Source organism: Lagenorhynchus albirostris, chromosome 5 (genome assembly GCF_949774975.1).
Source record: "Lagenorhynchus albirostris chromosome 5, mLagAlb1.1, whole genome shotgun sequence".
NCBI classification, from domain to species: Eukaryota; Metazoa; Chordata; class Mammalia; order Artiodactyla; family Delphinidae; genus Lagenorhynchus; species Lagenorhynchus albirostris.
Window position 1 is genome coordinate 79,180,849 of NC_083099.1, and position 20,067 is coordinate 79,200,915.

The 20,067-nt window shown below is 36.3% G+C and overlaps 1 protein-coding gene across 5 annotated transcripts in view; it reads left to right on the top strand.

Annotated features, from left to right (window-relative positions):
* Positions 1-20,067, top strand: part of RABL3 (RAB, member of RAS oncogene family like 3) — a 68,325-nt gene that overhangs the window by 4,383 nt on the left and 43,875 nt on the right. For all 5 annotated transcript variants that reach the window (XR_009540756.1, XR_009540754.1, XR_009540755.1 and 2 more), the window contains exons 2-3: positions 1,214-1,305; positions 16,427-16,556. Coding sequence is in view for 2 of the 5 variants with exons in the window: in XM_060150515.1 (XP_060006498.1) it covers positions 1,214-1,305; positions 16,427-16,556 (222 nt within the window). In the remaining 3 variants the exon portion in view is untranslated. The remainder of the gene's footprint in view (positions 1-1,213; positions 1,306-16,426; positions 16,557-20,067) is intronic.

Consider the following 20,067-nt stretch of genomic DNA (forward strand, 5'->3'; position numbering starts at 1 on the left):
CAGTGTCCACAATAGATGAATGGATAAAGAAAATATGTGTATATATACACATACAGGTCGACTATTAGCCATAGAAAGAATGAAATCTTGCCATTTGCGACAACATGAATGGATTTAGAAGGTGTTATGCTAAATGAAATAAGTCAGAAAGACAAATACTGTATGATCTCATTTATATGTAGAATCTAAAAAAAAATGAACAAACAAAATGAAACAGACTCATACAGAGAACAAACTGGTGGTTGCTAGAAAGGAGAGGTGGGGAGAGGGGTGAAATAGGTGCAGGGAATTGAGGTACAAACTTCCAATTATACATAAGTCACAGGGATGTATTGTACAGCATAGGGAATATCACCAGTGGTACTGTAATAGCTTTGCATGGGGACAGATGGTTACCAGACTTATTGTGGCGATCATTTTGTAATGTATTTAAGGGTTGAACACCTGAAACTAACATAATATTGTATGTCAACTATACTTAAATAAAAAGAAAAGACAAGTGCTGTCTATGAAGTTAAAGGGCCATGATGTAGAAGAAGAAGAAGAGTTGTTCTCCTTTTCCAAAAGATAAGTCTGGGCCAAGTGGTTGACTGCTTTCTAAAAATCACTGTATGGGAGAACTGGAATATCTAAATATGGAATTGTGAAATGGTGAATCCCTGTCACTGATAGTGTTCAAGCATAATCTGAAAGACGATCTAACAGGGTCTGTGGAAGGGGCCTCTGCATTGGTGGTCAGGATAGAGGAGATTACCTCTAAGATATGTTAAGATTCTACAATTCTAAAATAGGCTGAATAGATGAAATCCTTCCAAAGGAAAGGGATTAGTTTATTTGAAATTGCCCTGGACCAGTAGTTCTCAAAGTGAGTTCCCTGGATCCGTAGCATCAACATCACCTGGGAATATGTTAGAAGTGCAAAATCTTTGGGTTCCATGACAGACCTGTCAAATTGGAAACTCTGGGGACAGGACCCAGCATTCTGTGTTTTAACAAACCCTCCAGAGGATTCTGATGCTAAATTTGAGAGAACCAGTGTCCTTAACCATCTTCTCTTTATCAATGAAGCTTATTAAATCATTGGTATGGTATGAACACCCTTTAGACAACCATGCTTTATATATCATTATTACTGCTTATTCTCAGTCTTACTTTTGCCATAATATATTTCAGCATGTCTTTTAAATGACTAGAGTTCTTGTATCTTTTACAGGTGTTGGGAAATCTTCCCTAGTTCATCTCCTGTGCCAAAATCAAGTGCTGGGAAATCCGTCATGGACTGTGGGCTGCTCAGTAGATGTCAGGGTATGTGTTTCTTATATTTTAGTTTTTCAGTGCCATATTAAAGATAACTCCTTCAAATTCATGATCCAATTACAGCCCTGTAGTCAAGACTAAGTAATAATAATAGCTGGGTTTTATTAAACACCTACTTTGTGCTAGATACTATGCCCAATGTTTTACATGTCTTTGCTTACTTAGTCTTTTTTTTTTTTTAATATTTATTTATTTATTTATGGCTGTGTTGGGTCTTCATTTCTGTGCGAGGCTTTCTCCAGTTGCGGCAAGTGGGGGCCACTCCTCATCGCGGTGCGCAGGCCTCTCACTATCGCGGCCTCTCTTGTTGCGGAGCACAGGCTCCAGACGCGCAGGCTCAGTAATTATGGCTCACAGGGCTAGTTGCTCCACGGTATGTGGGATCTTCCGAGACCAGGGCTCGAACCCGTGTCCCCTGCATTGGCAGGCAGATTCTCAACCACTGCGCCACCAGGGAAGTCCCACTTAGTCTTTTTTAAACTGTAAGATATAGCTACAAAAATTAAGGCATAGAGAAGTAAAGTAATTTGATCAAATTCATTCAGTTCATAAGAAGCAGAGTCAAGATTTCATCCTAATTAGTCTGATTCCAGAGACTTCACTTTTAATTACTATACTGTATATCTAGAGTTCACTTAACATGCTCCATAAATCATTCTGCTCGAGGCTTTCCCACTAAGACAGCCAACTTTTGGCTAGAAATATAGTGTAAAGGCAAAAGCTTCTGGAGCCTTATATCTAGGTCATCTGTTCCACATCACATTTAGGAAACCCAAGTGCAGTTTCCACTGAATTAGCTATCTTCCCAGATATTTTGGTCTTGCTAATTCCAGCTATTCCTGTCCAGGCCTCTCTTGTACGAGCATACCTCTCTCCATTGAGTTAAGAAATAAATAAGGAGGGAATAGCAGTTAGCTAGATTGACAGTTATTTTCCTTCAGTTGCTTGAACCTGTTGTTCCACAGTCTGCGATGTATATTGCCACTGATTAGAAATCCTCTGTCAGCCTAAGTGTTATTCCTTTTTAAGGTAATTTCTTCTCTCTAGTTGCTTTAGAAAAAAAAAATTTTTTTATAATCTTTGATGTTCTGTAGTTTTGCTAACCTACATCTAGGGGTGGATTAGTTTTTAGTCATCCTACTCAGAAGTTGTACGCCTCGTATATATCTTCATTTTTCAAAATTTTTAGCCATTATCTGTTTGCCTTACCTCTTTCCTTCTATCTTCTTCTTTTGAACTTCTATTGGATTTTTGTCCTCCACATCTTTTAATTGCACTTTCATGTTGTCTATTGTTTGTTTCTCCATGGTGCATTCTGGATGATGTACTCATATCTGCCTTCCAGTTAACTAAGAATCTCTTCAACTATGTCTAATCTGTTTTTTAATAAATCCACTCAGTTTTTTATTTCAGTAACTGTAACTTCTAATTTCCAGATGTTCCTTTCGGTTCTTTTTCAAATGTCAAAATTTTTCAAAATATTCTGATCTTTCATTATATTTTACTTTTTATTTTAATCATATTCAACATAATATTTTATGGTTTCTTTTGGCTTGTTCTATTTTTTTTTCTGGGTGGGTGACAGATGTCCTACTTGCTATATATGCAGACTCTACCTCATGGAAATGTACCTCTTGTATGGTTTGTAATTCTTGAAGATGACCACATCTTCAACAGGATTTTTTTTCTCCTCTTCCCTTTTGAAGTCTTGTATGCTGTGTTGTGAGAGTACAGTGCCTTTCATTTCTGTTGCTGCCAGAGCCCTAGCGATTTCAGTGATCCTTGTAATTACTCAGCTTGGAATTTCCATGCAATCTTGATAATGTAAATTCCCCCCAGCATCTGATTGTGGTTTCCATTTTTTGTGGATCTTTCATCTACTTTCTACAAGGTCCCTGACAGAAAGTTTTTCCTGCTTTCCTGAGCCAGTGGACAGAGTTTTTCCTACTCTCTTTCACTGACTGGGCTGCTCATCAAGGGTCCACATTTCAAGAAGGGAATCTGTTCTTTGTCACTCACCCACATATACTCTTGCCTTAAAAGCTGGAAAACAGACCCCTATTCTTGGCTGGGCAGTAAAACTTTGGGGACCAAACCCTAAAGTTATATCTGAATCTGGGTCAGCTCCCATTTCATAATCTTTAAGTTTTTCCTTCATTTCTAGCATCTGGGGAATTTCCTTTTTTTTTTTTTCTTAAGTGTGTCCTTTTTATTTTTAAAAAATATTTTTATGGCATTTCTATGAGTTTGAAGTCGGAGGGGACCTGTCTATATCATTTCAGCCTACTATGTTCCCAAATTCTTATCTATGGAAGAAAAAGAAACTAGATAATGAATTCAGTGGTAACTTTATTTAAGTTTGGGAGACCCAATAATAAGCTCTGGACAAAATTTCCCTTTGGACTTTTCTAGCTCCCTTTCTGTGAGAAAGCTTAACATATTGAAAAGAAACTTAGAGTTGAACTTCCACTTCCTGGGTCAGTCGCATATTGCTTTTGCTTCTTAAAGAGAAACTTAGACTAATCAGTTTACTTCTCTGAGCCTTAGTATGTCATCTGCAAATTAGAGGTAAATAATACCTGCTTTATCTAGCCTACAGGTTTGTAGGGAGGATGAGAGAGAAGCTTAAAAGGTGTGAAGTTAAGGTCTAGTGCTTTACAATTTGAAGTTGAAATTGAACTTAAATTCATTTGCCTGCCCCGCCCACCTGCCCCTCTTATCTACTCAGAGCCCAGTCTGCGCGTGTAATTCACCTTTTGTCTTATTTGGGGTTTTTTCCCCTTTTCTTATTGAATTGGCTAAATCCCCAGTACAGTGTTAAGTAGAAGTGGTGCTAACAGGCATCCATGTCTCATTCCCAATCTCAGGAAATTTTTAATGTAATACCATTAAATATGGGTTTTGCTATAGGACTTTTTGTAGATATACTTTATCAGATTAAAGTTACCTTCTCTTTCTATTTCGATGAGAGTTTGAACCACGAACTGGTATTGGATTTTATCAGGTGCTTTTGCATGATAATCATAATTTCCCTGCTTTATTTTGTAACTATGGTAAATTATTTTGATTGATTTTTAAATGTTAAACCAACTTCGCATTCTTGGAGTAAATCCAACTTGGTCTTGATGTATTCTTTTCATATATCACTAGATTCAATTTACTAATACTTTTTTTTTCAAATATTTGCATCTAAATTCATGAGGAATATTGGCCTATCATTTTCCTTTCTTATAATCTCCTTGTGGGATTTTAGTATCAGGATTATGCTAGCCTCGTAAAATGAGTTGGGAAGTTTTACCTCTGTATCTATTCTCCGGAAGAGTTTATGTAAGATTGGTTTTATTTCTTCCTTAGGTATTTGGAAGAATTCACAGTTAAAAACCTCTGGACCTAAAGTTTTCTTTGTGGGAGTTTTTAAATAACATTAAAGAAAATATGAAAATGACTATTTCTTCTATATCAATTTTGATAACTTACGTTTTTGAAATAATTTGCTTCATGTAAATTGTCAAAAAATTTGTTTTTATATCCTCTATTGTCTTTCAATATCTGTAGGATCTGCAGTAGTATTCCTTTTTTCATTTCTGATATGGGTAATTTGTGGCCTTTCTCTTATTTTCTTGGTCAGTCTTGCTAGAGGTCTATCTAGGACCAGTTTGGGGCTTTGTTGATTTTATCTATTATATGTCTGTTTTCTATTTTATTAATTTCTGGTTTTTTCTCTATTATGTCTATACTTTCTTTGGGTTTAATTAGCTGTTTTTTTTTCTAACTTCTTGCACTGGGTAGTTGTTTCACTGGTTTTTTTCAGGCTTCCCTTTAGAAAGCTCTAAGGCTCTAAATTTCTATCTAGGCACAGCTTTAGCTACCTCTCTGAAATTTTGTTCATTATCATTCAGTTCAAAATACTGTCTAATTTCCATTATGATTTCTTCTTTGACTCATGGGTGGTTTAGAAATGTGCCACTTAATTTCCAAACTTTGAGAATGTTTATTATCTTTTAATTATTGATTTCTAGCTTACTTTCATTGTGCATAGAACATGTGCTGTATGATTTCATTCTTTGAAATTTGATGAGATTTGCTTAATGCCAATTTTGGTAAATATTTCTGTGCACTTGAAAAGAATGCATATTTTGTAACTGTTGAGTGCATTGTTCTAAATATATCAATTAGGTCAAGTTTGTTAGTCTTTTTGTTCAAATCTTCTCTATCTCGACTGATTTTCTTTGTTGCTTGTTTCATCAGTTGCTAAGGAATGAATATTATAATCTCCAACTATAAGTGTGGATTTTTCTATTTCTCATTTTAATTCTGCCCATTTTTGTTTATATATTTTGAGGTTGTTTTATTAGGTGTGTTCTAATTTAAGATTGTTTAAACTTCCAGAAGGGTTTAACATTTTATCATCATGATATAGCCTCTGTATATCCAGTAATACATTGTACTTTGAAGTCTATTTTGTCTGGTAATAAAACAGCTAAATCCCACTTTTTTCCCCAGTTTTATTGAGATATAATTGACATATAACTTTGTATTAGTTTAAGGTGTACAACAAAATGATTTGATATATGTATATACTGAGAAATGATTACCACAATAAGTTTAGGTAACATGCATAACCTCACATAGTTACAATTCTTTTCTTGTCATGAGAATTTTTAAGATTGTGTTCACTAATGAATGAATGGATAAAGAAATTGTGTTATATATACAGTGGAATATTACTCAGCCATAAAAAAGAAGGAAATTCTGCCATTTGAAACAACATGGATGGACCTTGAGGGCATTATGCTAAGTGAAATAAGTCAGAGAGAGAAAGACAATTACTGTATTAGCACACTTAGATGTGGAATCTGAAATAACCAAGCTCATGGGAACAGAGAAGAAATTCGTGGTTGCCAGAAGTGGAGGTGAAAGGGGGAGAGGGGTAATATGGGTGAAGATGGTCAAAGGTACAAACTTCCAGTTATAAGGTAAATAAGTTCTGGGGATATAATGTACAACATGGTGACTATAGTTAATAGTATTATATTGTATAAACCAACTTATTTTTAGTTAATGTTTTGTGGTGTATCTTACTTCCATCTCTTAACTTTTGTGTTTCCTGTACCCTTGTATTTACAGTGTATTTCTTGTAAATAAGATATAGTTAAATTTTGCTTTGATAAGCAGTCTGATGTCTTAGTTTTTTTTGTTTGTTTGTTTGTTTGTTTTGCGGTACGCGGGCCTCTCACTGTTGTGGCCTCTCCCATTGCGGAGCACAGGCTCTGGATGCACAGGCTCTGGACACACAGGCTCAGCGGCCATGGCTCACGGGCCCAGCCGCTCCGCGGCATGTGGGATCCTCCCAGACCGGGGCACGAACCTGTGTCCCCTGCATCGGCAGGCGGACTCTCAACCACTGCGCCACCAGGGAAGCCCTGATGTCTTAGTTTTTTAATTTGATTCTTGGACCTTGCCCCCAGATATTCTTTTTTTTTTTTAACATCTTTATTGGTGTATAATTGCTTTACAATGGTGTGTTAGTTTCTGCTTTATAACAAAGGCCCCCAGATATTCTGATTCAGAGTTATACATGCCCAGGAATCTACATTTTAAGAAGCACCTGAGACAATTCTGGTGCAGGTGAACAGTGTTTTGAGGAACACTGGGTAGGATGTGGAATCAGTTTTCCAAGTGGATATGGAAGTGGTTAATGACAGGACTTAGAGAGGCAAGACTATGAATCAGATGCTGACAGGGAGTTAAAAGGTATTAACAGTAAGGGAAGAGGAAGGGAAGGGGAGTATAGCTAGATGGTCCAAAGCCTCATGCAAGGTATTTCCTATTTTTTAACTCCAGGGTAATTCGAATGTGGAAGAGTGAACAGCATCCATCTGAGAGGGCAGCAGGAGAAGTTTTATCTTCAGGGTAGAGGCTGGCATCAGTTAATACAATGAGGTTGAGGATAAGAATATAATGGAATTTTATATAATCATGGAGTAAGTTTCTAGGAGAGAAGTGGAAAGATTTGGAAGAAGGAAACAATTGGGATTGAATAATGGGTAGAGGAAGCAGAAAGCAGTTTGGGAATCAGAATATAAGAAACCAATTAAGGACCCAAAGTATATGGGAACTTAGGATAACAGGTCTTGAGTGTAGCTGGTAGCAAAATTTCCAAAAGAAACTTTGTCTTAGCAGCCTCCTGTATATGAAGGTGGAGACTCGGGGTGTATCTGTAAGGAGTTCTTCTACGTATGTCCCAGATTGCAGATCAATATGAGTTTAGTTAGTTCCCAAGAACCCTGACCAAGTTTTAGAAGTAACAGTAGCGATTTCCTTTGGAAACCCCTACTTTTGGAGAAAGTGAAATTGAAGTTCCCTTGAGTTATCTTATGAAAGACTGCCGACTTTTGAACTCCCTCCATAGTTCCAGGGAACAGTGGGGAGGATGTAAAACTGCCCAAAGGGAGACTGGAATAAAGGCTACAGTAGTCGAAGACAAGTGTCATGTAAGAATGTGATGGATTTTACTGGAATGAGTGTGTTACTGACTTCTTTAAAGCCAGACTGGCCTGAATTGCATTACCGTGGAAGAGTTGGGCATGTGGGGCTGAAAGTGATCTTGCTTTTATTACTCTTCATTGAATTGGGCTGGTTGATCTGTCTTCTTTGAGAAAAATGCATTTCTTGAGTGACAACATAAGTAAAAGGCATTTTTAAACGATAATCTTAAGGTAAGTTCTGATAGACATGTAAATTATATTGACTCTTGTTGTAATAAAGTGAACAGTTCTTCCCTCTAGCAAGGATGGTTAAATCTGATAAAGGCTTTACCTAAATAACTTGAAAGAACACTTTCTGCTGTAGCAGCTTTTATATTGCAATTACAGCTTCTGTGTTACTGAAACCTGAAAGGGGATCTCCAGAATCAGTATAGATCCATAAATACACACTCTTCAGAACTCTTAAAAACAGTTGCCCCATTTAGCTCATTTCACATCTGTTAACAGCCAACTAAAAATAGAGATGGTAAAGATGATAATGTAATGATTTAATTTCAAGTACTGGGTGAAGCTAATAAGCTTAAAGTATGTACTCGGTAATTATTAACATTTTGGATTTAGTATGCAGTGCAGAGGTGTAACTGAACTGAAGGGAAGAGAGAGAAAAGTTTTATTTTGTGGTATTCTTCATTCATTGCTGTGTTCTAATTTTGTTGCCCCAAGTCTAATGGGACCAATATAAATGCATGGCTATGTTTAATTATGAAAACAAAACTTACAGAATTTAATCTTTTCACAAATTATAAATAAGGAAATTGATTTGTCATTTCTAGTTCACTTTAATGGGATTTTTAACTCTAATTTACACATTGCACACAATCAGTATCTATTGAATTCCTCTTGGGCAGCATAACAATATACAAGCACTGGGGAGAAAAAAAAATTTTTTAAGGGCAGTCTTCCTACCACTAAAAATATGAGGTGGGAACTGGTAGGTGGGACAAGGTCTTTATATAAATGATCTTTAAAATAATGGTAATAATAAATGATGGCTAACATTTTTTAGTGCTTACTTTGGCTAGGCACCTATTTTGCATACTAATCCACAAGCCTTAATGCCCACAACCCTTTGAGGTAGGTACTATTAGCTTCCCTATCTGACACATGAAGTAGTTGAGGCACAGAAGTATTAACTGACTTGTTCACGGTCACAATGCTAATAAGTGATGGAGGTGGAATTCAAACCCAGGCAGTCTGGTTCAGAAACCTGTGCTTTTGATCACTACTCTGTACTGCCTTTTGTTCCAGAATGGTATTAAGAAAAAGGTATTCTAATGCTGTTAAATACAGTAACGACTAGACTCATGGAGATTTAAATTTAATTTAAATGAACTAAAATTAAAAATTTAGTTGCTTGGTTGAACTAACCACATTTCGAGTGCCCAGTAGTCACATGTTGCTGGTGGTTACCATATTTGACATTTCCATCATCACAGAAAGTTCTGTGGGATAGCTCTGATATAGAATATAAGTGTTCAAGCAAGAAAGTGAGTCGCTTGTGAAGAACAGAAAATTATACTGAGTGTTAATGATTGAATGGGCAGCCTGGGCAACGGACAAATGTACTATTCCTTAAGAAGAGGGATATATATTACAGGTGGAAGAGAAAGAAATGATAAATTTAGCTCTGGACATGATGAAGGGAGGGATCTGTGAGCTATCCAATGTCTGGAAGGCATTAGACGTGTTGAAGCTCAAGAGAGAATTCTGAATTGGAATTATCTGTATAGGAATAATCCTGAACCATGAGAGCTGATGAGGTTTTCAGAAAGGAAAATTTAGAAAGAGAAGAGCTGAGGGAGAACCTTGGGGTATATTTAGAGAGTTGATGTTGAAAAGGGGGTCAGAGAAATATTGATCAAAGAGATAGGAGGGATAGCCAAGATGATGAAATACCGCAAGAGCAAAAAAGAGATGAGAATTTCATGAAGGAGGGATTGATTTTTAGTATGAAATAATACAGAGATATAAGGACTAAGAGAAAAAAAATTGGATTTGGTGACGATGAAGGTAGTGCTGACCTTTGAAAACGCAATGGAATGTTAGTGGCAGAAACCAAATGATGTGAGTAGGCAGAGAGGAAATAGAAACAGGGGTTTAAATCAGTCGTTTAGAGGTTAAATAAAGGAGCAGATGGGTACAGAATAGAAGGGGAAAGTGAAGGGTTTTTTAATTTATTTTTTTATTTTTATTATTTTTATAAATTATTTTATTTAATTTATTTTTGTCTGTGTTGGATTGCCGTGCGAGGGTTTTATCTAGTTGTGGTGAGTGGGGGCTACTCTTCATTGCAGTGTGTGTGCTTCTCGTTGTGGTGGCTTCTGTTGTTGTGGAGCACAGGCTCTAGGTGCGTAGGCTTCAGTAGTTGTGGCGCACAGGCTCAGTAGTTGTGGCTCGTGGGCTGTAGAGTACAGACTCAGTAGTTGTGGCACACGGACTTAGTTGCTCTGTGGCATGTGGGGCAGGTGGGATCTTCCCAGACCAGGGATCGAACCCGAGGTCCCTGCACTGGCAGGCGGATTCTTAACCACTGCACCACCAGGGAAGTCCAAGGGTTTTTTTTTTTAAATAGAGGAAATGAACTTGGCTGAAGGCAAAACAAGATTACTGGTAAGGAAGAGGCAGTTAGCAGACACCTTTATGATATTATTCATTCATTCATTTATTCATTCATTATATATATGGCATACCTCCTGGGTATCAGACACTGCAAAGAATTAGAAGTACAGCAATGAATGAGACAAATTCAATTCCTACACCCCTGGTACACTCTCATTGTTGACTTTTTTCTATCCTTCTGTCTTTTCTCCCAACTCTCTCCTAAGACCTCCTACCTTCCTGACTCTCTTTAATAATAGTTCTACAGGCACACATACTAAACCAAACTTACTAGAGAATATCTACATCCACTGCTCTTTCCTGATGTGTATCATTTTCTTTACTAAATTTGTTTCTCCTTTTTAAAAATTACACACAATGAATAAACTCTTCAAATGAGACAAAACCTTTTATACTTAGTCTTGATTTGATTTCCAATAAAAAGTTAAGAGGTGAGTAAATGAGAAGTACCAAAGTTACAGTATAGTTCCTTTTCCCATTTGATGATCAGCACATACTTTTGCTACCTGTTGAGAAAAATCCTTCTTTATATAGCTGTAAAGTCTGTAATGACTTTAAATATTCGTTCCTTGATGACCTGATTTAAATATAAAACACATTTCTTATAGTTTGGCATTACCCCCCATCATGTTGGGCTCTTAGTATAGCACCGACGGACCACTTATTGTGTCAAGAGCAATACTTGTTAAAATGTCAGGCTTTCCCTTGGAGATCACTCACCCATATAAAAGATATTATGTCATAGCTACGAGCTACAAGCCACGGTTAAAATTCTTAGGACTCATTACATTTGAATTAAGTAAAACTTAGTTTAATTCACCAGTTTGGAAAGAAAGAAGGGTACCTTCTCTTCTAATTCTGGAAGGAAACATGAAAAGATTTAATTAAGGAAGGTATTTTGTGGTGAAGAGTACAGATGAGTGGGTGAATCTGGCTTGGGAGCGTGTGTAGCCAAAAGGGAGCTGGCTAATAGACTTGGTACATTGCAAGGCTAAGAGGGCATGCTACCTGGAAGTTGTATTACATAGTGGCTATTCTGGAAGGAGTTACAGTCTGTTTACAGTCTGTAAACATTAGACATTTGAAATAACTTTAGAGAAAAAAAATGATGTACTTAAATTGTTGCCCAGCTTAATTATGTATGAGAATCTCCTAGAGAGCTTTCTTTAAAATACAGATCCTTGCGCCTCACCCCAGAAGCTTCAAGAGTTGTCCAAGAATCTGTATTTTTTAAAATAAGCCTTCCTATTGGTTCTGATTTAATTTGTTCTTAGAACTGTACCTGAGAAGCACTGGAATTCAGTAAAATAATAAACTGAGTATAATAAAACCTTAGAGGATGATATATCCTGAATTTATTCCTTGATTTAACTAAACATATCAAAGCATCTAATATGTGCCAGGTATTATGCTATGTTGTAGGCCTACCAAGATGAATAATATGGTCCATGCTCTTAAGCTCAGAGTCTAATAGAAGAGATATCAGCAGATAAATAAGACAGTGTGGTTAGTGAAATGATAGAACTGTGCAGGATGTTATGGGAGCAAATAAGAAGAGTACCTAACTGGCCCTGATTGGTTTTGGAGCCAGGGAGGGTGGCAGGATCAACAAAGCTTCACTAAAGTAGTTGAGCTTTTTGATACCAGGTAACTGACTCCTTATAATACCTTGTATTGTTCGTTTCAGTGGTTTTGCTTAGAAATCTTGATATTATATATTTCCTTGCTTTCATAAACAGAATTCATGTAGTTTAACCTTTTTATTGATGACTTAACATTTTCACATATTATCAGTTATTTATGCCTTATAGCAAAATAGTGATATCTTTTATCACAGTATACAAGATTACTTTCTATTATCCACAATGGTCCCCAACTGCTGTGATTTTGCTGTTGTCATTTTTGTGTCCTATCCTCTTTGTTGCCAGTCTGCTAATTGTCTTATCTTAACGTCAATGTGGCTATCTGTAGAATATCTTATTTACTTAAAGTTTTCCTTGGACAAAAGGATTTGGACCCAAAAAAAATGTGAATAAGTAAAAAGTATGAAGCATTCTGTTAAACATATTGATATATGCATTTTATGACATCTATTTTAACTATTCAGCTATCTTGCTTTCTGTTATTTCAGAGCCATTTGATATACAGAATATAACTTCTTCGTTTTGTAAGCAAAGAAACTGAGACTCAAAGATATCAGGGATAATTAGTAGCAATCAATGAATATAGTCTAGGCTTCCTGATGCCAAAAGAGTTCCATTGTATAAAATGAGTAATTCTTAACTAGAGGTTACAGCAAAATCATTTGGAGAATTGTTCAAATTATGCATGCCAAGGACTGGACCCCAAAGTTACGGATTCAGTAAGTCTGACATGTATATTTCTTTTTTTTTTAAGGACTTTTTTTTCCAGCTTTATTGAGATATAATTGACAAAAAAAGTTGTAAGATATTTAAAGTGTATATTGTGATGATTTACTATATTCTTACACATTGTGAAAGGATTCCTCCCATCCAGTTAATTAGCACATCCATCACCTCACATGTTTATTTATTATTTATTTGGTGAGAACATTTAAGTTCTATTAGCATGTTTCGGTTATACTATAGAGTGTTATCAACTACAGTCACCATATCATACATTAGGTCCTCAGACCTTATTCATTTTAGAGATGAAAATTTGTACCTTTATACCAATTTCTCCCTATTTCCCCCACCCCTGCAACCCCTGGCAACCACTTTTCTATTTTCTGTTTCTATAAGTTTAACTTTTTATTTAGATTCTACATATAGGTGATAGCATGCAGTTGTTTTTTTTTTTTTTCTCTGAGTGGCTTGTTTCACTTAGCATAATTCCCTCAAGATCCAATCATGTTGTCTCAAATGGCAGGATTTCCCCACCGCCCCCCCACCCCAGCCCCATGGCTGAATAATGGGATAATATTCCATCTCATGGCTGTATATCACATCTTCTCTATTCCTTCATCCATTGACAGACACTTGAATTGTCTTCATATCTTGACTGTTGTGCACAGAACATGGGAGTGCAGATATCTCTTCAGTATCCTGTTTTCATTTCCTTTGGATATATACCCAGAAGTGGGCTTGCTGGATCATATGGTAGTTCTATTTTTAACTTTTTGAGGAACCTTCATTCTGTTTCCATGGTGGCTGAACCAATTTACATTCCCACCAGTAGTGTACAAGGGTTCCCTTTTCTCCACATGCTTACCAACACTTGTTATCTCTTGTCTTTTTGATAACAGCCATATTAAGAGGTGTGAGGTGCTATCTCACACTTTTGATATTCATTTCCCTTCTGATTAGTGATATTGAGTACCGTTTCAGGTATTTGTTGACCATTTGTCTTCTTTGAAAAAATGTCTATTCAGTTCCTCTGCCCAATTTTTAAATTGGGTTTTTTGCTATTGAATTGTATTATTTCTTTATATATTTTGGATATTAACCCTTTATCAGATGTATGATTTGCAAATATTTTATCCCATTCCATAGGATGCCTTTTCACTTTGTTGCTCGTTTCCTTTGCTGTGTAGAAGCTGTTTTATTTGATGTAGTCCCACTTGTTTATTTTTTGCTTTTGTTGGCATGTATATTTCTAAAAAAAAAACCTTGAAAGATTCTGATGTACACCCCTGAACCACCGTATTATAATCTGGCTCTTGTCTATATTCTAATAGGTAAGGTTGCCATATATCAGATTTCGTTTCTGAAATATAAGCAGTAAATTCTTATAGAGTCTAGACCATGAGAAAGAGAGAGATTTTGGAGTTTACTCTGAGTAAGAAAGTCATTGGAGAGTTTTGAATTGAAGGGGGATATGATCTAACTTTCATTTTAAAATGATCACTCTAGCTACTATTTGGAGAACAAATGGAGGGTGGTGGGAAAGTGAGTCGGTGAGGCTCTAGTGGGGAAATCAGTTAGGGGATGATTACATTAATTCAGGCAAAGAGATAGATAGAGGCTTTGAGGGTGGTAATAGTTGAGATGGTTTGAAATGAACAGGTTTTGGATATTTTTTTAAGGCAAAAGCAACAGAATTTGCTGACAAATCAGATATGCAGTATGAGAGGAGTTAAGTTTTAAGTTAAGAGTTAAGTTAACGCTTAAGTTTTTGGCCCTTCAACTAACTAGAAGGCTAGAATTGCCTTTTACTGGATCAGAGAAAACTGGGAGAAGAATGGGTTTGGGAGGAAGATTGGGTTATTATTTTTAAATATGTTAAATTTGAGGTGCCTGTTAGACATCCAAATTGTAGTTAGGTGATATGGTAGTCTGAGGTTCAAGAGACTGCTCCAGGATGTATATAAATTTGGAATTCATCAACGTATTTATGACATTTTAAATCATAAGAGTAGATGAAATTGTCAAAAGAGCAAGTGTTGCGAGATATCCAAGAACTAAACCTTGGAACACTCTAACAATTAAGAGGGTAGAGAGATGAGGACAACCCAAATGGAGACTGAAAAGGCTTAGCCAGTGAGGTGGGAAGAAAAGCGGAACAGTATGATATTCCTGTAAGTTAAATGAAGAAAGTATTGAAAGAGGAGTGATTAGTTTTATCAGATGATAGAGTAAGATGGAAACTATTCATTGATTGTTGGATTTAGCAATGTGGAAGCCATTAATGGCCTTGATAAGGAATATTTCAGTGGGGTGACTGGGACAAAAGGTGTGACAGGAATGAGTTCAAAAGAGAATATAAGGAAAAGAATCAGAGACAGTTGAGAAGAGACAACTCTTTGGAGGGCTTTTGCCGTAAAAAGGCATAGAGAAGTGGTTTGGCAGCTAGAGGAAGACATGAGGTCAAGAGAAGGTTATTTTTTTTTTTTTTTTTTTTTGCGGTACGCTGGCCTCTCACTGTTGTGGCCTCTCCCGTTGCGGAGCACAGGCTCCGGACGCACAGGCTCAGCGGCCATGGCTCACGGGCCCAGCCGCTCCGCGGCATGTGGGATCTTCCCGGACCGGGGCACGAACCTGTGTCCCCTGCATCGGCAGGCGGACTCTCAACCACTGTGCCACTAGGGAAGCCCAAGAGAAGGTTATTTTAAGATGGGAAAAATTATGGCATGGTTGTTCGCTGGTGGGAATTAATCCAACAGAGAGGGATAATTTGATGATGAAAGGGAGAATTGATAGAGCTACCTCTTTGATAAGAAAGAAGGGATGGGATTTTATGCATAAGAAGGGGATTTGACCTTAGAGACACAGACAGTTTATCTATAATAGCTGCAAGGAAAGCAGATTATATGGGTACAGATACAGGGAGTGGATAGATAAGCGAAGAGCAGGTTGTAGAGTTCTCTTCTGATTGCTTCTGTCTCTGGAAGCAAGATTATTAGCTGTGCCTGAGGACAAGGAAGAGAGATTGGAAGTTTGAAAAATAGGAGTAAGTGTGAAATAGTTACCTAGGGGAGGAAAAGAGGAAATAGACTATGGAACTGATTGACAGAGAGCTCCAAAGGTAGACTTGAATTTAAAATGAATCCAGTTAGCTTGAATGTATATTTTTCTGAACATTACACTCGCTAGCTGGGTTGCAGACATGGAATACAGGAAAAGGTGGATATAATCAGGGCTGGAGTTTTGTCTAATGAATACTATGTGAGGGAAGAGTAAAGGAGAGATTAAAATGACGAATAGCAGAATTTATGCTTAGTTAGGAAGGAAGTGAAGGTTTGGAAGTGGAAGGGGGGACTTTGGAAGGTGTTAGGATCCATGAACTATAGGGACCTTTGGGGTCAAAGATTATTATTAGAGTTGGAGTGTTAGAGAGAGGAAGCTGTAAAGATAGGAGGTGGTGATTAGAGAGTCAGAGGGTAAGCTGCTGATATGGAATGTTCAGTGCTTTAAACTGGAATGAGGGTGTTTATGAGTTTTCTTAGTGGCTATAATAATTATTTTGATGGATTGATTTGTTAGGTTCATGACTACAAAGAAGGAACCCCAGAAGAGAAGACCTACTATATAGAATTTTGGGATGTTGGAGGCTCTGTGGGCAGTGCCAGCAGTGTGAAAAGCACAAGAGCAGTATTCTACAACTCTGTAAATGGTAAAACATTTTTTATTTTTACCATATATTAATGGTCTCAGATCATCTGATGAGGAATGCTGGACTCATCTTAATTTAAGAAAGATCTAAGATACCCCCAACTCTTAATTTAAATCTGCATATCACATTCCAGTTCATGTTTTTTAGATTCTAACTATGTATTTCGGAACATTAGATATTTGCTTTGTCTAAGTGTTTCTATTTATATTATTGTCATAAACTAAATATTGAGAGATAGTTTGGGTACTCGACATAAAACATGGAACCTTCCAAAACACTGTCCCCTGGGAGTGCTGTTTCTTCAGTCAACTGAGTATATACCATTAGGAGTCCCATGGTCTGAGCCAGATGTCCCAGAGATACTGAGATTTTTTTTCATCTGCTCCTTAGAGTCCTGTGTAATTATAAAAGCTGCCTAAGGATGTTTTTAGGGGTGCAGAAATTTCATCCAGTTATAGATATACAAACACCTGGAGCAGACTTCCAGGTAGATGTGTGTAATAGGACATAATTGCAGTTCATAGAGTGCCTACTCTGTGTCCAGGAACTAAACTACTGACACCTGTGATTTACCTATAGAATTTTTTTATCTTCTCTTTAATTCATTTTTTACCTTTTTTTTTTTTACTGTGAAATATAATTTCAACTTCTCTTTGATTGATGTACCAAAAGATTTAGTATCTTACCCCTTCCTTTCTGGTAGATGCTTAGCTATTAATTGGCCTGCATTTATACTATGCTTAGATCTCATTCTATATTAAGTAAGCATTGTAATTATTCAGTACCATCTTCCTTACTTATATTCCTCTTTCAATATCTTATCCCATATCATAAGGTGTTGTAGATACTTCAAAAAAGTAGAGAAGGCTCTTGTCATTGGATGCGTACTGTAGAATACAGGATGAGTCATGTTAGTTCAGACCTATGTTGCATTTAGCTCGGAATTCTATCTGAAAGTGTCACAATCTAATTGAAGAAACAAAATATTCATAAATGAAACAAAACACAGTTTAAGATGGTGACATTAATATATGACATCATAATGATACATGATAAAGTACATGATAATGGCATATATTAATAGAATGTATATAAATAAAAAAACAGTAAGATAAGACTGGTATAGTATTAGGTGACTTGCTAAAGAGCAGGAGAGAAAGAAATGAAGCCTGGTTTAGATCTAGGATCAAGTGATAAACTTGGATTATATCAGTCAAATGACTTGTCAAAGTTGATATCAATCCGATTTGGCAAAGAAAAGTTTGGATAAATAACACTTTTCCTGTTTAGATCTTTTTGACAAAGAGTTAGGATAAAAATTATAAATAAATAATAAAGACCATTCAGATCCTAGAAACTTTATGGAATTCTGAGTTGTAAGCTTAGTAAGTACTGAAGAAATCCATCTAAATCCATATTTATTTGGTTATCTTTTCTATACCTACTCTCCATTAGTGATTTGTGTCTTCCTTAAATATTATTGAAGTAATTTCATATATCCTATGTTAGTTTTACAAGTAAGACTGAGAGATATTCCTGTTTCTTAAAAAAAAAAAAAAAACAACTCCCTATTAAGAGCAATCTTAATAGGGACTCACAGACAGAGAAAACAAAATTATGGTTACCAAAGGGGAAAGGGAGGGAGGGATAAATTAGGAGTTTGGGATTAGCAGATACAAACTACTATATATAAGATAGATAAACAATAAGGTCCTACTGTATAGCACAGGGAACTATATTCAATATATTGTAATAACCTATAATGGAAAAGAATCTGAATATATATATATATATATATCTCTGAAGCACTTTGCTGTACACCTGAAACTAACACAATATTGTAAATCAACTATACTTCAATGAAAAAGAAAGAAAATCAGTTTCTGTGTTCTTCGAGCCTACCTCTGGAACATTTCTCTTGGTAGAAGCGTTCAAGGTTCTTTACTCCATCTACCATCCTTAGTTTTCTAAGAAACAGAGCATAAGGATCACTCCATTCAAATACAGTCTATTCTTAGCAATAACTTCCTTCCCTCAATACAATACCTCTTCCCACTGTGATGAATGAGGCTGGTAATCCCCAAAGGAAACCTGTAAAGTGTCTCTACCTCTCTATTTTTAAAGATTTAGAACATATTCTGATCAGCTATCACCCTGACTTCTTTCCTTTGGGCCTCACTGTGTCCCATCCCTTCTAGCTCGTAATCTACAAAGCAGGAACTCTCAGCCCAAATGAAAGAAGGAAAATAAGGAAAAAGGTGCTCAATGCCCTTAAAAGCTCAAAAGCCTTAAATAGAGATCCTCAAAAAATAAACTCCTCCCTGTGCATCTAATAGCTCATTTAGGCCTTTGTAATCTTTTCACTCTCCCAACCAAACCCACCCATAGTTTTGTGGTATTTATACCTAGGAAATAAGGAGAGGAGAAAGTGTCTTCCACTCCCTTTGCCCTGAAGTGACTTTATTCTGTCTTCCTCTAATCTTTTACTGTCAGAATACTTGATTTCAAATTCTGCTACCCCACTTACCATGTGATCTAGGGTAAGTTACTCAACCTCTCTGAGCCTCAGTTTCCACATGTGTAAAATGAAGATAATAATTCTTACCTCATAGGACTGTTCTGAAAATCAAATTAGATGCCAGACGTAAAGCACAATATTTACCACATAAATACTGAATAAATGTTAGCTATATTCTTTAACGGTAGCTCTTTATTCCTTTTTTAAAATCTATCCTTGTTCATGTTTCCTTAATGCCTAATAGAGCCCCTCATTGAGGAAAGTAGAGTGAATGCAGTTGGACACGGGGGCAAGTGTCAGATCTCTATTTTTTCCAGATCCCAGGAGAGATACAGATTTATCTGAGCTAACTGGAACTAGTCAACTATAATTTGCACAAGCACCTTAGTTACACAATGTCTGTAAAAACTAGAGGAGCCAAATAATTCTAACTCTTATGCCCTTCTTTTTCAAATTTACATATCTTACATCTTGAAGATGGAAGAATCATCAGTTTCACATTCTCTCTTCACAGTAGAATCTGGGTAATATAGGCAAGGGTTGGGGGTTTAAAAACCTATTGTCTCTTGATCACAAGATGGTACCCTAAATTTCACTAGGCATTAAAGCTTCTCCTTTTTTGTCAATATCATATTGTAATAACCTGCTTTACCTTTCTGTCCAGGATCTTAACTGATTCTGTTTAATTGTATTTCTAAACCTTATTACATTTTGCTACTTTTCAATCTCTTAAAAGTCCATCTGTTTTCTACTATTCATACTTCTTGACTATCTTTTCCTACCTCCTTCTAGTGGCATATTTCTTTTGCTTTGTTAACTAGATCTCTTACAGGTAGAGCAAGCTTACATAGCTAGCCATTAATCCAAAGAACTAAATGATTAGACTTTTGAGTTGATTAGGTTCAGGTGATCTACAAGAAAACATCTTGTCAGCTAAAGAATAGGAATTGTATCAAATTAAATCAATACCATTTTAATAAATTTTTATTATTA